The following is a 20,675-nucleotide window of genomic DNA, read 5'->3' as shown; positions in this document are numbered from 1 at the left end:
ATGTACATAAAAAAGATTTACAGTTATTCATACAATGTGGTGTATTTTTACAATATAATGGATGTTGCTTTGTTCTTTCATTGCATTGCCTGGTTGTTCTCATGCACGTAAAAAATGATTGGTACTGACGTCCGCACGTCGTCGAGGACCTCTTATTGCCTGTATGACGTCAGACGGCGTCGCGTGCGAGACAGTGACGTCCTCGTCGACGTGCAGAGACTAGTAAGAAGATTTCCGTCGAATGCTGGCGCCATGGGAGTATTCATGAGGTGAGGAATCCACAGGTAGCTAATGTATCCACCAGAAAAGTCGTTACCGAAGGTAAGTAACTCGTTCGTCTACACCGTCGTCGACGAGAACTTACACAGCGGCTACAGCGACGACGGTAACTAGTCTTTCAATGGTGGCTTCCTGTTCGTCGACGTTGAAGATCAAAATGACGATGATGATTTTGACGATGGCTCCGTCGACTATACCATTGACGACAAGGATTCCTACGTCTACGCTGTCGGCGACACAGTTGACGGGAGCAGTAGGACTATTGGACACAACTTCGTCAACGACCTTATCAACGAGGAAAGAAATGTAGTTTTTTTCAGGAAGGTGAGATATCACTCCAAGAGCTACAGCCCCAAGTAAGTTTACACCATTAATACCAACTCATCTTTGGGAAGAAGATTCTGATGATGGGCCGTTTGGGGCAGCCCATAGCCCTTCACAACTCCATGTTAAGTGTCAAGAGAATGAAGAGAAGTATTATCAACAGTATTATTCTCCTCAACGACAGCAGCCATATGTACCAGAAGACATGGTCTGTGTCCCAAGTTCCCTTATTTCAGATTTACAACTTATGTTATCAGACTACAAAAAGAGGTTTCTATCTGCGCCACAATTAGACATTCAAACAGCACCTCCTCCGTCAATGCCTGCCACTCCAGTGCCACAACCTAGGTTATCTCCTAGATCGTCCAGAAGTACCCCGCAAAGGTCTTTCATACAGGTTACTGACTCTTCGGATGAAGAGAGAGAAGGAGAGTCGCAGGATGCGAACTTGGATTGGGACAAATATATATTGCCAACACCCTCATCTCCATCGCCTACTCCGGTGGATTCTCCCCCAGGAGATATTGGGGGTTTCCATAATCTGCTTGAGAGCAGCAGAGAGATATGCGTTGCCCATGCCTTCTAAGCAGATGGATTGTTTTTTATATGACTTCAAGGAGCCTTATCATAAAAGTGTCCGCTCCATACCGATCGTAGGCTGCATCTGGGAGGAAGGTCTCAAGATGATGAGAAACCCAGCTAGGGTGGCGGCAGTCTTGCCTAGATTAGACAAGAAATATAAGGCCCCAGAGGACGCCCCAGCGTGTCTAGGTAGTCACCCAAAGCTGGAGTCTGTCATAACCCAGGCAGCACAGAGGCGTTCAAAAAAATCCATCAATGCCAATTTCAGCTCCTCCGGATAAGGAAGGGAGAAGGCTAGACAACATCGGGAAGCGTTTCTCTTCCATGTCTGGCTTGATAGTAAGAGCAGTGAATTCATTGGCAATCCTGGGGAGGTATGACAGACAGCTGTGGGCTGATACTGCCCCATATCTAGACCACCTTTAAGAAGACTCTAAGGTGGAGGTGAAGAAAATCCTTTTGGAGGAAGAGCGCACCTCGGCTGAGGTGATATACTGCGCCATGGATATAGCAACCACAGGTTTTTGGCAGCTAGCCGGTGGGACGGAGCTGCGGCGGCAGGGCTGGCTTAGGGTGACTTCCTTTCGTCCAAAGGGGCAGAATAAAGTATTGGACCTCCCTTTTGAAAGGTAGGCTCTTTTCAGCAAGCATGTTGAGGAGGCCCTACAAGCCATCAAAACAGATACACTGCAAGGTCCTTAGGAACCCTTCAATTTAAAAAGATGCCTCCAGAGGTCGAGGACTTTTGATATAGCGAGGGGGTTACCAGAGCTTTCGTTACCCCTCCTATACTACACAGCAGTTCTGACCGCAATACTCCCTAAGGCAACCACTTCAGGCGTCCTATTCCAGACCCCCTCCTAGGGGTAGACCGCATCAGAGCAAAGAGGCGGTCAGATGTCAATGACATGTTCCAGGCTCCGGCTACCACAAAGCCAGAAGATTGGGGGAAGGATATCACACTTCTATTGGAAGTGGGAACAAATAACATCAGAACAGTGGGTTTTAAACATTGTTCGATTTCGCCATTGTTTAGAGTTCATTCAACACCCACCTTCTCGTCGTCTTCATACCTCCTTTCAGAAGCATCTAAGACAACTCTGGCTGGAGGTCGTGACCATGCTCAGGAAGGGAACGATAGAGAGGGTTCCTTCTTCAGAAAAAGGCAAATGTTTTTACTCCCGTTTCTTTCTGGTGCGCAAAAATGAGGAATCTTGGCGTCCCATTCTGGATCTCGGGGACCTAAACAAATACCTCAAACGTCAAACCTTTCGCATGGTCACGTTGCAAGACCTTCTTCTCCGCATAAACCACGGAAATTAACGTCCCTGGATCTACAGGACGCTTACTTTCATATTCCGATTTCACCTGCCCACAGAAAATATCTGTTTCGCAGTAGCCGGCAGCCATTTCCAGTTTAGGGTTCTTCCATCTGGGCTGAAGTCCTCCCCCAGAATTTTTACAAAGTGCCTAGCTCTGGTAGCGGCTTCCCTGAGAAAGAAAAAAACTCAATTTTTTTTCCTACTTAGACGATTGGCTAATAAAAGCGAGGTCGGCTCAGGCAGCTCACGACGCAACAAGGGCTTGCATAGCATTATTCAACGAGCTGGGCCTCACTCTGAATCGGAACAAGTCGAACATATTGCCAACAAGAGTGATGACCTTTTTACGGGCAAAAATCGACACCATCAAAGACTGGGCTTTTCCTTCAATGGAGAGGCAAGTGAGACTCATTTGCCTAACAAGCAGAGTACCAAGAAAAAAGTATTTCTGTGTGCACCTACAAATCGCTTCTTGGGATGATTTCCTCTTGCATACAGTTAGTCCCCTTTTGTCGACTGAGAATGCGTCCTCTGCAGGAGGAACTAGATCATTAGTGGATACAGAGAGAGGGCTCATTCAACGATGTAATCACAGTAACTCCTCAGATGGTTCAAGCGTTCCACTGGTGGAAAGACCAGGGGAACATCGCAGCAGGTCTTCCTTTCCTACCTCCTCGCCCTCTTAGTCATCACCACAGATGCCTCCCTATAGGGGTGGGGAGCGTATCTTCAAGACCTTCAGATCAGCGGAATGTGGAACAATTCCTTCCGAAAATATCACAAATTTCCTGGAGTTGAGAGCGATTTCCCTGGCCCTGCAGGCTTTCCTCCCAAGAATAAAATAATCAGCGTTTCTCATAAGAACGGACAATACTGCAGTAATGCATTATTTAACCAAGCAAGGGGGAGCGAAATCTCTTCTCCTATCTCGGGACACGCAGACTCTTTGGAACTCGGCCATTCGCAGTGGCATCAGTCTACGAGCGGAACATCTATTATGAAGACAGAACGAGACAGCAGACACTCTCAGCAGGCTGACGTCGTCCTGTCATGAATGGGAGCTGAACCAGGAGGTGCTCTACTTGGTCTTCAGGAGCTGGGGGAACCAAAACTAGATCTTTTTGCAACTCCGCAGAACACCAAATGCTGTTATTTTACAAGTTGGGTTCACCATCGGGGCTCTTGTGGGAATGCGTTTTTGATGGCATTGTGTGGAATACTTGCCTATGCTTTTCCACCCATTCCTCTAATCTCCAGAGTACTTGCAAAGATCAAACAAGAGCATTGCAGACTCATCCTGATAGCTCCGTTTTGGCCCTGCCAACACTGGTTCTCGGAACTCCTCCTGCTCTCTGAGGCAGATCACATTCCACTGAAAGTTTCACCACAGCTCCTAACAAGGAATGAGGGTCCGATTTTACATCCGGACCCCAGATCACTAAAATTATCAACCTGGCTCTTGAACACAATGAGTTCACCCATTTAAACATTCACCCTGAATGTCGGGATTTTCTGGCAAAAGCCAGAGCAGATAGCACCAACAAATTGTATTCTTTAAAATGGAAGAGATTTTGTTTGTGATGTCAGAAGGAGCAGATTGGGCAATATTTGCTCCGGCGGTGATAGCAGTGGATCAATCTCCTTCATCTGGCATCTATAGGCTTGGCGCATGCATCCATCAGGGTGCACTTGGCAGCTATATCTTGCTTCAGATGGTCACCATCTCTCTGGTCTTCTAGATTGATCAAACAATTTCTCAAAGGTCTCTTTCGAGTTTTTCTGCCAGTAAGGCCTCCTCCGCCATCTTGGCAACTCAACACTGTTCTCTCTCAGCTTATGAAACACCCATTTGAACCGATACACAGAGCGTATTTAAAACACTTATCGTGGAAAGTAGTTATTTTGCTAGCCCTTAATTCTTCTAGACGGGTCAGTGAAATCAGGCACTGACCATTCAAGAGCCTTTCCTTCAGTTTAAACAGTATAGAGTGATACTTCGTACGAATCCCAAGTTTGTTCCAAAGGTGCCATCAGACTTTCATATTAACCAACCGTTGGTTTTGAAATCTTTCTTTCCGAACCCAACATCTCCAGCGGAGAGAGCTCTGCACTCGTTTTACATCAAAAGAAATCTCATATTTTACTTGAAAAGAACCAAGCATTTTTAAAAAACTACTCAATTGTTTGTTACGTATAGTGCCCCTAGGAAGGGACAGGCCCTTTCCAAGCGGAGTATAGCCAGATGGATAGTAGCTGGTATAAGCTTTTGCCACCAAGCAGCTGGTAAGCCTTTACATTCTTCGGTAAAGGCACACTCTACGAGATCTGTCTTAGCATCCATGGCACTGTTTGCAGGTGTAGCCCTGCAGGACATCTGCAGAGCAGCCACCTAGAAGACTACTCACACGTTTACGAAGCACTGCTGTCTGGATGCCATCCCTAAGGGAAATGTGGCGGTTGGTCAAGCAGTCCTGAGACATCTGTTCAAGTAACGGTGAGCTCACTTTGCCTCCCTCAATCCTTCTTTTCTACTACGCACATTGCATGGTTTAATCTTTGTGTTTCATTTGCATATTTCTTTTATAGTATAAAAAATGTGCACAGATAGATGATATATTTATAGAAAGTAATGCTTTCATATTATTATTGACAGCTCAAAGATCTCTAATTAATTTGAATGATGTAGAGTCAATGCAGTGTGCTCTGAATACTGCTTTATAGTCTGATTCAAGCATGTGAATCTATGAAAGTTCCAGTACTGGAGTAAGAAAATAAGTTACTTACCTGTAACTATAGTTCTCCAGTATTGGAATCTTTCATAGATTCACATGCGACCCACCCACCTCCCGGGGGAAGCTCACCTTCAATATGTCTTTTTCAACCTTTAACTTACGCACTAGTGCTTAGAAAATCTGAGGTACTGGAGCTTCTCTCAGGAGGATTCTAGAGGGTGGGGCACTCTGATTGTCCAAGGCTCAAGTTTGTGTTTTTTTTTTTTTTATTTATTTTTTACATAAGGACTTGGATAGATTACTAAAATGTAGAGTTTTAATGTTATTGCTGTTATGTCTTTGGGGACATTGTCTTTTCTAAGGTACTAAGGTACCGGGGACTCCCATCTCGAGGATGGGGAATGATTCAAGCATGTGAATCTATGAAAGATTCCACTACTGGATAATTATAGTTACAGGTAAGTAACTTATTTTCTTCCAAGTCTGGATGCTCAACATCTGTCGTTTAGTTGGCGGTCTGATCAGTTCAGATAACAAGACATTTTTAGTCCTGATCACTCCAATTGGGAGACCTCAAGTTTGGTTTCTAGCTCTTCAGAAAGGTATTGGAATTTGTTAGTCCTTCTTCCTAGTTTGTAGCATTCTGTTAACTTTTATTCTGTCGCGTGTCATTGGGATGTTTCCTGGTGATGCTGGTAGGTTCAGAGTTTTTCACAGCCTGGTTTGTTCTTAATAGAATAGTCATGGCCTAGAAGAACCAATAAACATTACAGATCTGCCTGGAAGTAATGGTGATATTAGTATTCGGAAGACTAATATTGATTCCTTAAGGAAAAATGTCATTCATATGCATAACTTTTTTTTATCACACCTGGTCACTTCTTTTAGATCTTTTAGATCACAAATTTCTGTAGGTCATGTCATCCTGCCATCCCTGCAGGGATCCCAGAAGAGGAACACTCTTTGGAGTGTAAGTTGGCCAGAGAGATCAGGTTGCCTAGGAATTACAGTATTTGAGATCTTGGAAAAAAATGAATTATATGTGAAGTTATTCATGATAATTTGCCTCTTAGCTTGTAAAAGGGATGATCATGCTTTGGACCTACAAGGAAGGCTGTTTACTGTTGATGGGGCAGCTTTTACTATTAGTAGAGTCCTCACTATGGCACCTATTGTAATCCGACTCCACATTGTAATCCGACTCCACAAGGTTTCAAATTTATCAGGTGTGTTAACCCATTCGCTGCCAGGCCTTTTCCCCCCTCAGGTGCCAGGCCTTTTTCTGGATATTTGGGGCAGTTTGTGCTTAGGCCCTCATAACTTTGTATACACGTAAGCAACTCACACCAAATGTGCGTCCTTTTCTTTTTTTTTTTTTCTCCAACATCTTAGGGATTTTAGAGGTACCAAGAAGTTTGTGGGTTACCCTGGAGGAGACCAAGAAATTATCCGAAATACAGCAAAAATGTTATTTAAAAAGAAAAAATGGAAAAAAGGGCTGCAGAAGAAGGCTTGTGTGTTTTGCCTGAAAATGGCATCAACAGAGGGTTTGCAGTGCTAAAATCACCATCTTCCCAGCTTTCAGGAACAGGCAGATTTGAATCAGAAAACCACATTTTTCAATACAATTTTGGCATTTTACTGGGACATGCCCCATTTTTACTATTTTCTGTTCTTTTAGCCTCCTTCCCGTTAGTGACAGAAATGGGTGTAAAACCAATGCTGAATCCGGGACAGCTAAACAATTCTGAAAACAGACTAAATTCTGAATTCAGCGAGGGGTCATTTGTGTAGATCCTACAAGGTTTTCCTACAGAAAATACCAGCTGAAATCTAAAAAAAAATTGAAATTGAGGTGGGGAAATAAACAGCTCCGTTTTACTTTTTCCTGCAATGTCAGATTTTCAAAAGCAATATACCGTTACGTCTGCTGGACTCTTCTGGTTGCTTGTAGGGTCATCAAGACCCCTAGGTACCCAAAGCCAATAAAAGAGCTGCACCTTGCAGTGGGTTTTCATTGTATACCGGATATACAGCAATCCGTTTGCTGAAATATAGAGTGAAAAATAGGTTTCAAGGAAACCTTTGTATTTCCAAAATGAGCACAAGATAAGGTGTTGAGAAGCAGTGGGTATTTGCACATCTCTGAATTCTGGTGTCCCCATTCTAGCATGTGAATTACAGGGCATTTCTCAAATAGACTTGTTTTTTACACACTGTCTTACATTTAGAAGGAAAAAATGTAGAGAAATAACACTTGTTCTTGTATTCTGTGTTCCTCCAAGTTTCCTGATTAAAAATGGTACTTCACTTGCGTGGGTAGGCCTAATGCCCGAGACGGGAAACGCAACATGGGCACATCACATTTTTACATTGAAATCTGATGGGTTTTTTTAGAAAGTGCCGAGCTGTGGATTCTGGCCTCTAGCTCATCTGGCACCTAGGAAAACCTAGTAAACCTGGACATTTCTGAAAACTAGACACCTAGGGGAACCCAGTATGGGGTAACTTGTGGCGCTCTCACCAGATTTTGTTACACAGAATCCTTTGCAATCCTCAAAATTTGGCAAAAAAACTTTTTCCTCACATTTCGGTGCTGCAAAGTTCTGGAATCTGAGGTGAGCCACAAACTTCCTTCTGCCCAGCGTTCCCCCCAGGTCTACCTATTAAAAATGGTACCTCATTTGTGTGGGTAAGCTTACTGCCCGAAACAGGAAATGCCACAAAACACTGTGGACACATCAAAATGATCAAATACAAAACTACCTGTTTTTGCGGGAGGGGTCACCATTCATTTTTGGTCCTGGGCTCAGCAGTCGTCTAGGGAAACCTACCAAACCCAAACATTTCTGAAAACTAGACACCCGAGGAAGTCCAGGGAAGTGACTTGTGTGGATCCCCCAGTGTTTTCTCACCCAGAATCCTCAGCAAACCTCACATTTAGCTAAAAGGTCAAATTGTTACCACATTTCTGTGTGGGATCACCGCACCGGCCAACAAATTTCCTACCACCCAACGTTTCACCTCAGGCTCGATGTAAAAATGATACCTCACTTGTCTAGGTGGGCCAAGTGCCTGTGACAGGAAAGAGCCAAAAACATGAAAATGAGGGGGAACCAAAATAGGTCCAAAAGGGCAGTTGGGGGAAGAAAAAAAAAAAAGTTTTTATCAGTATCTATGCCACTGTGTTGGGTGGTAGGAATTGTGTGGATTTCTACAGATTCCGGAAGGTTCCATCACAAAAATGTGGGAAAAATGTGTGATTTCAAGCAAAGTATGAGGTTTGCAGGGCATGTGAAGCACGCCACCCTGGACTCACCCAGAAGCTTAGTTTTCAGATGTCTAGATATCGTAGATTTTTCTAGGTGACAGCGTCCCAAAGTCCAAAAAGTGCATCCCTCACCATTCCAAGTTGGGACCAAGCTCTTGTGGCCCAAATGTAAAACCAACACCCAAAATAAAAAAGTGTCCTCTTGCTTGCCGTGGGCTAAGAATTTTTAGTGTGCGGTGGGAAGAGTTGACTGTTGACCCCTTCAGTTGGGGGGGTAGCCACCACTCCACTATTTTTTAACGTTTTTTTTATTCCCTGGCATCTAGTAGGCTTTCTGCTCCCCCTGTAGTGGATCAGATGTAATTGCCCCATCTGCCCACTGATGGGCAGAACAACTGTGTCCCCATTTATTTGGGGTGGGGTATGGCTATACCCCCACCCTCTTGTTTTTTTTTTTTTTTTTTTAATAAAAAAAAAAATCTTCCTTGGTTTCTGGGGGGCAGAAATGGCCTAAAACAAATATTACCCCCCCCCCCCCATATCGGAGTGACCCTTGCATGAAATTGTCGCAAAAAAAAATCTCTGGTGTTTAGTGGATTCTGCCCCCCTTAGGGGCAGATTGGCCTAAGAAAAATAGGCCGATCTGCCTCCAAGGGGGAGGCAGAAATGGCCTAAAATAGAATTTGAAAAGTTCCTATCCAACATTTCTTTTAGTACTTAAGCTTAGTTTAGCACTTTGCCTCATGTTTTAAGCATGTGACTCAAAATCTTGAACAAAGTGGTGTAACACAATTTGTTAAGCAGATGTTTGCTCCCGTTTCTTACTTTCTTCTGCACAGATCCATCAGATGAGTTATACAGGTTATGCAGGAAGTGGCAATAGATGCATCCAAATTTTGGGCCCACACTGTAAGGGGAACCCTGGCTTCCAAGGTCTTTTTGGTGAAAAGCAGATTGAAAGAAATTGTTAGATGCGCTGATAGGTCTTTAGTTTCTGTCTGTAAGAAATTATATTTGAATCCAGTAGTGGATATAAATAATTTTGATAAGCTTTAAAAGCATGATCCTCGCCTTCTGTCCTGCCATTGGATACAAAACTGTCCTTGTTGTTTTAAAGGAAAGCTTTCAGTCTATTAAGGACATGGAAGCGAAGATTATCCTATCCTTTTGTTATTATTGCAGTCCTAAAAATGTAAATGGTAAACATTGTTTGAGTAACTGTGGCACTATGCCAGTACTATTGTTTTGGATGATTTTATTCATCATTTCTTTTGATTGTGGCCTTGTGTTTTAAATTTCATAAACATTGATCTGGTTTTATCCTTATTGCAGGACTGGTACAGAAATAGAAGTAACACATTCAAGGATCTTATATAGTTCTGGGGTCCTTCAGAGAGGAAGGAAAGAAAGGGGACATAATGCAGTATGGCACAATGTACTGTTGGATTGACATTGGTTGCTGACATCGCATGTTGTTTTGTAGTTCCATTTCCGGCATTCTTGGAAAATGCATGTGTGTGCTATTTTTATAGCGCCTACCCTGCCAAAGGGCAGCTGAGCTTTGTAATGTATTCTACTTTGTAAGGGAGGAAAAATTGTGAAATATAATTTTTGCCTTTTGGTCCTTAATAAAATCAAACATTCATTCAGGGAGGCTAGAAAAAACGTTATGTATATGAATCACTAGCATTTTAATGCTCACTGAGACCCAACCAAAGATATTTCTCCTTTAAAGCACTTTCCAAATAAATATTACTTGCAGATAAAAATGCACCCAAAAATTACAATTATTATTTAATTGATGTATTTGTTTTTGTTTTTTAACTTCATTTTGATTTTAGTTCATTTTGACTTGCTTTATCCAAGGCCAAGGTTTTTTCTCAGTTTTACTGAGAATATAAATTAAGGATTTTATGGATGATGATATTAAGAGTATTGCGACAAAGTATAAAATGAAAGGAAATTGTCTTCTATTTGCATTACACAGATAGATCAGCTGACATCTGTCCAACGTAGTAGTTAACACTTCAAAGCTTGTTTCCCTGTGCACAAGCAGAACTGTTAGAAAAGCCAAACAACAAATGGCTTTGGTTAATTAATACCTACGGTGGCGTTTAGAAATGTGGATGTTGAATCATGTCAGATCTGGTTAATATAAGAAATTTCAATAAATGTAATTTTGAAAAGTCATTGAAGTCAGTCACTTGGTTTAACTCTTAAATACTTCATACAATTCCATAGAGTTCCTAAAATAGTGAATTAGACGTTTTGTACATTAATTAGCAAAACTGGTAATGATCACAACTTTAATCTTTGGATATAAGATATAAAGTTTGTTTGTCTTTATGTCTTTTTGGCGCACAAGCAAAAAAGGGGGCCGGGATTTAAATATGCTTCCAACCTACCGGGATCACTTCTAAAGGAACAGAAGCCAAATCGTGAAAACACAGAAGTTCCAGAAGCTACACAAAGAAAAATAGAGCTGGAGGAAACTCCTATAACGGAACCTGAAGACCTTCCTCAAAAGCAACCTATAGATTCTATTCTAAGGAGAAAATCAGATGAAGTGCACTTGAAACGAAAACGAAAAATCGAGAAACCTCAAGAGCCTGGTGTTAGAAAACGGGTACGATAATTTTATGTTGTAGTCATTTAATGTGTTGCATCTACAAGAGGCTGTACTTTCTTCTTGTGAATCCTGCAGTATAGGTATAACAAGATTACATTTGTACTCATAGCTATGGTAGATTGTGAAAAACGGAATAACAATTGGCATCAGTTATTACCCTCAAGAAGTTTAAATGGCTACTCAGTCAAGGGTCCATATAGATGTAGAAGGTGACCAGGATATTTTTGTAGATGATTGCTTTGTACAGTTTCCCTTCAAGCCATATAGTACTTGATACCATTCTATCAGACCTGCATTATCCCTGTTGTAAGGTTGATTGTCATGTTTTTTTGTGTCCTGACACAAACTTAAAACTTTCCTTCGCAGGCAGTAATGATTGATGTTTAATCAACAGGACATAATAGAAGTAGAGTGAGTTCCCTGAAGTGCAGTCCTCAATATTTTCCACAAATAGATCGGTGCCCCTCCCCGTTACTTCCACTAAGGTAATAATAATAGACTGAATATAGAACATAATACAAATTAATTTGATCTTGGTGCTACAGACTTGAACTATTATCTAGCTTAATGGTTCACGTTTTGTTAACATTTGAAGAATGAAATCTGCTGTCATACCCATAAAATATTTGCTGGTAGACCATGCTTTTCAAATGTGTTTACATTGGCCTTTGCTCACCTCGGACATCTTGGAGAAACTCTAAGCCTACCAGGACAATTTATTGAGAGAGAAACCCTCCCTTCCTACTGTTTCCCATCTTGATTGTGAACCTCCATCTTACATGAGTTAGTCCTGAAATCCTATTAGCCTCTCTTCATCAGAACAACCCAAGACACCATTATGACATATATTTTATTCCTGCTGAAAAATGATGCAGCCATCAATGAGATGTTTATCATCTGTTTCAGTTTTCAAGCCTATCGTACATGTTCTGATTAATTGTTCAATAGTTCACTAAGGCTTGTAACTATGCGGTTGCAATGTTATGTGGCAGAGACCTAATGTAACAGATGCAGAAAATATTGCAGCCTGACGAAAAAGCATAATGCTTTCCAAATCTAGAGCCTATGCTCATTATTTTAGTTTTAAACACCTGCCCACTGTAAGGTATTTTCCACTTTAAATTTGTAACCCAGACGGAGCATTAATGGAATCTTCAAAGTAAGCATGTAGAGCCCTGGTTCTACTAAGTTGGTCTTCCTCTTGCAAGGTTTTACATATTAGCCTCTTAAGAATAAAGGCAAGTTGTCTTCCCAAGAAAGGTTTTCTTGGAATTCTTCTTGGGAAGGGTGATTCTGTTGTGTATCAATGCCACCTATATGCTACTGCAACTTTGATCTGACACTGATTCTGACGTTCTTTGTCGTTATTAGGTTTAAACATTATCTTTAACAGGCTTGTCTTGGAGTCCAAGGCTTCCTGTGATTCGAGATTGACTTGAAAAATGTTTAATTGCTGTTAATCCTGTGAGATACTATTGATACTTACCTGCACTCGCTAAAAGTCCCAAAACAGTTTTTTTTTTCAAAACGCCAAATGTCCATTCAGGTTCACAGGTCCATTCTTTATTAGGATTCTTTTCCAACACGTGTTGCGTCGTCATGGGCTTATAGCCCTTACGACTTCATCTGGGCTAGAAATAAACACAAATAACTTGTTTCATAAATCTGTAACAAATCTTCCTTAGATGAACAAAAACACCCTGTGCCATATACATTTGTGGCATGCCACCTTGTAAGTGCATCCTTTGGTGGGAACTCAAACAACAAAAGCTCTTGTGTCACGTATCAATTGGCCCCCCACCATATTTTAATATTTTAATCAGTCCATATAGTCACCAACATCACAACCCAATAACCAATATATGGGTTTCCTAACCGTGTGCTGTCACAGTGTATATCTTAAGGTGTCAAAACTCCCATCTCAAGCACCAATCCTGTACCTCACTACCACCATGTGACTCACTGTGTTACAACCAAATGTAACGGATGCAAAATTAACTCGATCAATTCTGTATTCTAGAATCCGTAATCAGAACCGTATTCTACCCTTTTCTATAATCGGGGCGGAGAGGCTCCTTATGTGGTGTATTTTCTTAACTGTTAAATTAGGCAGCACTTTTATTCACCTCAAACTCAAATTTAAACCTATTACCAAAGCTATTTATCACCTCACTACAGAACCTTCTGTGTCGTTCATGTAATTATGTACGACGTCTACGTCGCCTTGTCAATGGATCAGTCTGTAAAGACGCAATTTTCATGTTTGGATTTAGTGCTGGCCTTAAGGTAATATATCGTCAAAATGCTACATGTGCTTTCCGTTTGTACTCACCATTGCCTCTTTTAGCGTGTGCTCTGTGTGTACCTTTGAGTGTCAAAATGCTCATCTCGGTTACCAATCCTGTGCCACACCACTACCATGTGACTCACTGTGTTACCACCATATGTAACAAATGGAAAATAAACTCTCAATCAGTTCTGGCATGGCACCGTAATTTACCTGTATCAATAAGAAGGGCAGAGAGTCTCCTTATTCAGTATTTTTAACACCTCTGTTAAAGACATGAAAACAGCATCGTTATTTACCATAGACTCAAGTTTGAACCTGCAACAAAGACTATTCATTACCTCACCCCAAAATGGCTCATATAATTTTATTTAAATACGATGTGTGCATCTACCCTTTATTGGTTGATCTGAAAAGACACGAATTTCATGTATGCATTTAGTACTACCCTTAAATCAGTATATCTTCAAGATATTACACGTGCTCTCAGTTTGTACTCACCAAGCACTCAGTTGGTGCCCTTTGCAGCAAGTACACTGCCGTGTACGAGAGGGGAAAGAAAATGGAGAGAATCCTACGATAAGGAAAGCAAAGCAGAATATAAGTAGATCATAAAGAAATATCATGATGAGATTAAGAACACCAAAACCAGCTATAATGCCTCTAGAAACGAGACACTATCTTGCTCCTCTCAGGAGGTATTTAAAATAGTTAAATCGCTCACAAAACCCCCACACTCTAATCTTCTGCTGTGTCCCTCAGAGTGCTTTAATGACCTGGCCAAGTTCCTCCTGGAAATGTTACCAAGATATATACCACTTTATCCACAGGTAGTAGGGACTTTAACTGGTCCATAACCTCCGGTCAGTTGAAGCCCATCAAAGAGTACATTGCATCATTTCCACCCATTAGTGGTGATGTTCTTTTGTCCCTCTGCAGTAAGGTAAAATCAGCATCCCCACTGGACCCTGCCCCACCACACATGCTAAAGAAAGGAAGGAGGATTTTTCCTGTTATTAGATCAGCTCATCCTATCACTGAGAAGTGGGAATGTACTACAACTTTAGGAGCAGGCTTTACTGAGAAAACACCTTAGACACACTGCAACTAGAAAACTATAGACCAGTCTCTCCGCTACCCTGTGTGGGTAAGATACAAAAAAAACACATGAGTCATCACCTAATTTCTGGAAGACCATGAAATCTTGCACTCATCTCAAACAGGCTTTAGACCCTGGCACTGCACGGATACTTTGCTTCTGGTAGTAGCAGAAGAATTAAAAAGGACACTGGACCAAGGGGGGCTCAGCTGTTGTCATATTATTGGATCGAAGTGCGGGATTTGACACCGTAGCCCATTCAGCTCTCGGACAGAGAATGGAAAGCTGAAATGTGGGGTCCCTCAGGGCTCCTTCTTGAGCCCCACTTTATTTAATCTATGATTACCGAATGGCTGACATAATGCAATCCTTTGGCATCTTGATTGTTAGCTATGCAGAATTGGCGCTGTCCCCCATCCCTGATAAGCAGCCTAAAGAACCACAATTGGGACCTTTCTTAAAATAAAATGGCTGACTGGATGGCACACTGATGCCGGAAACTTAACAGTGAGAACACCGAAGTTATGGTGGTGGGAAATTACATTAATGCTGGGTGTCAATCAAACTGGCCAGATTAATTAGGAAGTGCTCCCTCTCCCAAATCTCCAATAAAAAAACCTTAGCATCTGGTTTGATAGTTCCTTCACATTTGACACCCAAGCAAGGAAAGTTGCAGCAGTTAGTTTCGGTATAATTTGAATACTGTAGAATATTTAAGACTGCCTTTCATTCCTCACCAGAAGGATGGTTGTAAAAGCTCTGTCCTCTCGCGACTTGATTACGGAATCTCCATTTACCTGAGTTTATCCCAATATGTGATAAAAAAGACTGCAGACAGTTCACAATTCTGCTTCGCGCCTATTATGAAAGGCATCCATCAACTGTGAGTACCTTGGCCTCACTCCATTGGCTTCCAGTTGAGCAGAAAATAAAATTCAAGGCCCTCTGCATAGCTCAAAGGGTATACCACAAAAGAGGCCTGCAACTGCTTCACCCAGTTATTCAGCCTTACCTCTTCTGCAGGGTGCTAAGGTCTGCCGAAGCAATGCAATTTTCAATTCCTAGAATTCACAAAAGAAGGGCTGGCAGCAGGTATTTTTCATATGTTATGCCAAAGTTGTGGACTGTCCTCCCAGTTAGGGATCGTAATATTCAAAATGCGGATGCCTTCAGGAAGCACCTAAAAGCATGGCTTTTTGTTAAATAGACTTCTAGGTTAGCCGGACAGGAAGGTATCACAGACTAATTGCCTCTATTCAGGTTGTTTAGACCTGGGAAGCCCTTGGGTAGCCATGCACTCTATAAATCACCCAGAATAGAATAGGGAAGCCATATTAAAGACTAAGCGACTGTGGCTCATCTCTGTAACACCAGTTCTCAAATTCCTAAAAGCTTTCTTTGTATTACCAATATCTAGCCTGGACTCCCACCTTGTTGAGTGGAAATAGCAGTTTCTGGATCACTAGCTTCAATGTGGGAGATTTCGAGGCACATTTCTTGGCACTTGGATTGCAGTCCAGTAGCCCATTTTAGATTAATCTCACCCAACTCAAGGATTCTCACATGTAATGGGTAAAGCACTGTATTTGTAGTATTTGGTAATCTCTCCTGGTCAGGGAGATTTAAACTTCTACAGTCATAAGTGTGCATTTTTTTTTATTGGGCACCTAAGAAACTCTGCTCCTCCACCCCTCCCCCAAAAAAGGGGGCTTGCCTGACGACAATGCTATGGGATATTGGCAGGATTGGCAATTCCACTTCCCTTCAGGAACGATGGGGTAGAGCTATTTGGGGTTGTTAAATTCCTTCCTGACCTCTGGACACATTTTTCTTTTGAATCATTTCAGGCAGATCAGGTATGATTGGTTGGATATTAGCGTCCAATTCTGATGCCTGTTGGTTGTCGAGATTTGCACAAGCTGGTGACCTACTTCAGAAAATGCAGAGGTCGTTCAACATTTTTTTTTTTTTTTTTTTTTTGCTCATCTGGTAGGAATATGTGGTTGTGTTTTCAGAGTTTCGTCTTCATTCTGTTGTTCAGCAGTTGGAGGGATTGAGGTTTGGAATGAAGGGCAAGGGTTACGATGTTGCATTAGGTCCTGTGTTGATGATCTCCAAGAACTTACTGGCTATATTGAATGGTAGGAGTGGAAGTGTAGTTTACAAGTCTTCAATTATGATTTAAGTGTTGACAATCCATCCAGGCTTATCTGGTTTATTCTTTTCCCTCACAACTATTGACACCTTTCTGGGACTCTCCTTCTACTTCTAGACCTCCTTTTCATACCCACCTGTGATATCCTGCCTGCTCTAAATGTATCGTGTTTGTAATCTACTTTTGTTTCTAAAGGTCTGTCAGTTCTTTCAAGAATCATGCGTTGGGCATTAAATGGTATTACAACTTTGTCAGAGTCTAGGTATTCCTGTATGCAAAGCGAGTTTAATAATGAATTCAGCACCACACAGCAAGAGTATACCTTTTCAGTTAGACTTATTTGCCATTGTAAAATTAGTGAAGGAACCCACAAAACCGCAATATAGGAAATAAATAGAAGAGAACGGAAGACATAACATATTTACTGGTGTAGAGGAAAATCTCTCTGCACATGCCATGCTTTGCCCATTAAATACTTGCTCTATGCATGGTGTAGGATTTAGATTCCTCTTTGCAACCATTTTTGAATGATTTACCTGAGTACATTCATTTCCCAGCCGCCTGCAAATTTACTGCGTACTTTCTGTGCTACGGATAGAATCAATTGATACCAAAGAATTATAAATGTGTGCCTCACACCTGATATGTTAAGTGTATCCTCTACCATAAACACATCCCTTTACGTCCTGTTTTAATGATGTTTTAAGCTGCTGCCTAGATCTATCTCTGTCCGGGATAAAATGCAGTGTTCTGGTGAAGGTTGTAGAGCAAATGCCTGCTTGCATATAAGGTATCTACATGGCTTGTTGGGATGTACATAACCTTACTTTTTGGTCTCGCCCACTGACACTTTGTTTTAAGCGTACTTTGGAGACTGCAGCTGCCAGAATGAAAGCATATGCATGAAAAACACCGACAGTGAAGAAAGCAATGCAACTTGCTACCGAGTCCACTCAGTAGCAAAGTCCTTGCTTCTGTCATTGAGAAAATAATGTTGAAGCATATTTGTCACAAACTGCATACATTTTGTAATAAGATACTTAGCATTATTTACCCTTCTCAAACTTGTTACATGTGTGTTTGACATTAGCATGCTGTAGGCAATAAAAAGACTGAGATTGACTGGGTCTATTATGTGCTGCACCTTTGGTATTAAACAGTCTGGCAATTTATCTTATGCAGTATTTTACGCAGATTATATTTTTGATTAGCTTCCCGTTATCTCTATGACTTAAACCTGCCCTATTAGTTAAGTGAAAAAATATGCATACAGTGAATCACAGTCTTTTTCCTTTGGCAACATAATGTGCAGAACAGACAGTAGTTTTAGATACAAATTTGAGACGTTGAATATAAAATGAACAAGTCGATGGGTGTCCATTGTGTAATCTAGTGTTCTCTTGTTCATCATTTACAGTGTTATTGCCTTTCAATGGTATTTTGTTGTGATGTTAATGTTATGTTAATGGCCTTCGTTTATTTGGTATTTTCATTGTTCTTAGGCCATTATCCTCCCCTTGCGTGTTCTCTGCAGGCAACACTTCCTAAAAAGGGTAAGCCTGCCAACAGGCCTGATTTGATTTATGGTTTATTGTTTTAATCATGCCATTAAAATCAGAATAATTTGTTTGGTTTGTTTTGCCTTTCATTATTAGAACAGATTGCACCTGATTACCTCTACATTAAAATGTGAATTATAGCGATAACTCAAACATAATGTAATTGACATGGTAACTGTGTGTTCATTATGGTGAACTAATCGACCTAGCCCCTGACAAATGAATTTACCTAACACTTGGAGAATTCCGGTGCTTTGCTCATCTTACAAATTTATTTCGGTCAAAGAAAAGCAAATGCAAATAGTCTACAAAGTCAATGAAGAATCTTAAGCAGACCGCTCCATTACCATTTCTGATTAAACACACACGATCAAACACACACCCGATCTCTCATACAACCTCCCCACGCTTCCCTAAGTTAGATCTTAAGATTTTTAGCAGCTTGTATTTCGTATGTGCTAATATCCATTTTCTTTGCATTACCCACATACTGAGAAAATAATTGCACAAACTATGAGAAGGCAAACAGGGTCTGTTCTTAGTTAAAGTGTAATGTATATGAAAAACTAGAAAATCATGACGTGAGTATACTCAACTCGGAGGTCAAAGGCCAAATAATGCCTAGACACACTATTCAAATAAATTTAAAAATGATGAATTTGAACAAAGCAAATGTATTCATTTCTCCACCTTACCTAGCACTGGAATAAGCCAGTTCTTATTAAGGCCTGTGCTTTAACACACCATTTATGATACTCGTACCCTTACCACTACAGATTTGAATCCTAGCAAACAGAATTCCGAAGTTCAACCAAGACCATTTCTGTTGGGGATAGTAGTAGTGCATTTGAATTAACAGTTTTTATCCCATCGAAGATTTAAAAACCATGTGTGTTCAATGTTTATTATGCGTTTTTTATTAGAAAGCACATTTAGCACTTGAAGTTTATCAACACCAAGAAAGATGGATAGTTCTCATTGGTGTTTCAAACAGAGGACTGTAACCACAGCTTTGATTAATGCCTGCATTTCGAAGCTTATGTGCAACCAGTTAAAATACATAATGTTACTTAGGCAAAAGTACAGGTAAAGCTTACGTTGTCAGAAGCACTTTACTCATTGAGGATCAGAAGACCACTTATAATTGATAATAAAAGTGGTAGTATTGTAACCAAAACAGACAGTACTCATTTACGATCTCACCCAACCAGACTCACAGTAAGTTAAGTAGGTTCATTGAGTGTATTTTACTCCAACTTTATATTCATTTATATCCTGGCTTGTAATTTCTGCTTTTCTTATGAGATTTAGTATTTAGTATGAAAGAAATAGACTGCAACCTAATTTTCAATGGCTTGATGTTTTTTTACGCTGCCAAAGAAAGATAATGTTGTGTTAAAGTGGAGAGGTTAATTTTAGCGGCATCTTTTCTAAATGTATTATTATTAGCTTGCTGTTCCTAACTTGAGTTTCCAACTGTATTTTGGACGCTTGGTGTTGCTCACCTTGGTCTCTAACTGTATTGCCATAGGCTTGCTTCTTTTTTGCTTAAACCATTAAGTTTGCATTGTGGGATGGCTGTTTCTTGCTTTCCAGCTGTGCTCTTGTAGGGCTGTTGTTCCTTGCTCTTAATGCATTATTGTAGGCTTGCTTTGCTTGCTTTAATGTAGACTTGCTGTCATGGTGTATAAAGTACCATTCTGGTTTTTTTTTTAGACAAGCTAGTAAATGGTAATCCAACCGTAAGGAAATTCAGAACTATGCTATCAGTTAATATCCATGATACTGCTAGCTAGTACACAGTGTACATCCACCATTCGCTGACAAAGCATAGCTTTGCAGTAGGGTGTTACTGGTTAGGATTGAGTGTTTCTCTATGCTGACGGTGAATAAGCTCTTGTTTCATTTTCTTTCATTTAACAGCTAAAACTTGTTAAAGAAGAAAAGCTCTTCAGGAAGAAGGTACACTTATTAACATCTGTGTGCCCTGCTCTTTCACATTTTTCTACGGCTGAATTTTTAACAACTTGATAAGTTGACGTCCGAGAGAGATTTTTAAATTGGTAATCATGTAATTGAAAAACAGTAGGAACTTCCCAAAACTATTTTGAAAACAACATTCGGTGTAGATGCATGGATAAATTGGCCTTAAACTTGCTTTTCTGCTTACTAAGGAATTTTGCTCCTATGTCCACCTGTAGTATGTCTGTCCAGAGGAGAGTCACTTGGCTGGTTACCAATTTGAGTAGGTTTGATAACTAAGGCACTTGTAAGTTAATTTGTGAAGCTATTAATTGTGGTGAAAAATGTTTTACTGCGATTCTAATCTGACCACTGTCAATACAAAGATTTTTCAGGAGGAAGCTTCTTCTGATCTCCATCTATATCCAAATCGTGTTTGCCTACTCCAGTTATGCAAATTGGGAGCCCAACTAA

At 40.8% G+C, this 20,675-nt stretch overlaps 1 protein-coding gene across 5 annotated transcripts in view; it reads left to right on the top strand.

Annotated features, from left to right (window-relative positions):
* The window catches only part of KDM2B (lysine demethylase 2B), a 715,168-nt gene that overhangs the window by 639,801 nt on the left and 54,692 nt on the right, over window positions 1-20,675 (top strand). The window contains exons 17-19 of one of the 5 annotated variants that reach the window (XM_069214905.1): window positions 10,876-11,136; window positions 18,183-18,233; window positions 20,163-20,201. The exons of 1 other annotated variant lie outside the window; for it this stretch is intronic. In XM_069214905.1, the coding sequence (XP_069071006.1) occupies window positions 10,876-11,136; window positions 18,183-18,233; window positions 20,163-20,201 (351 nt within the window). Of the gene's footprint in view, window positions 1-10,867; window positions 11,137-18,182; window positions 18,234-20,162; window positions 20,202-20,675 lie in introns of all 5 variants that reach the window. 3 more of the 5 variants (XM_069214903.1, XM_069214906.1, XM_069214907.1) reach the window with 3 other exon arrangements.

The sequence above is a fragment of the Pleurodeles waltl genome, chromosome 11, assembly GCF_031143425.1.
Source record: "Pleurodeles waltl isolate 20211129_DDA chromosome 11, aPleWal1.hap1.20221129, whole genome shotgun sequence".
In the NCBI taxonomy this organism is placed as follows: Eukaryota; Metazoa; Chordata; class Amphibia; order Caudata; family Salamandridae; genus Pleurodeles; species Pleurodeles waltl.
Note: the sequence above shows the minus strand (reverse complement) of the source record. Positions and strands in the feature narration are given on the sequence as shown.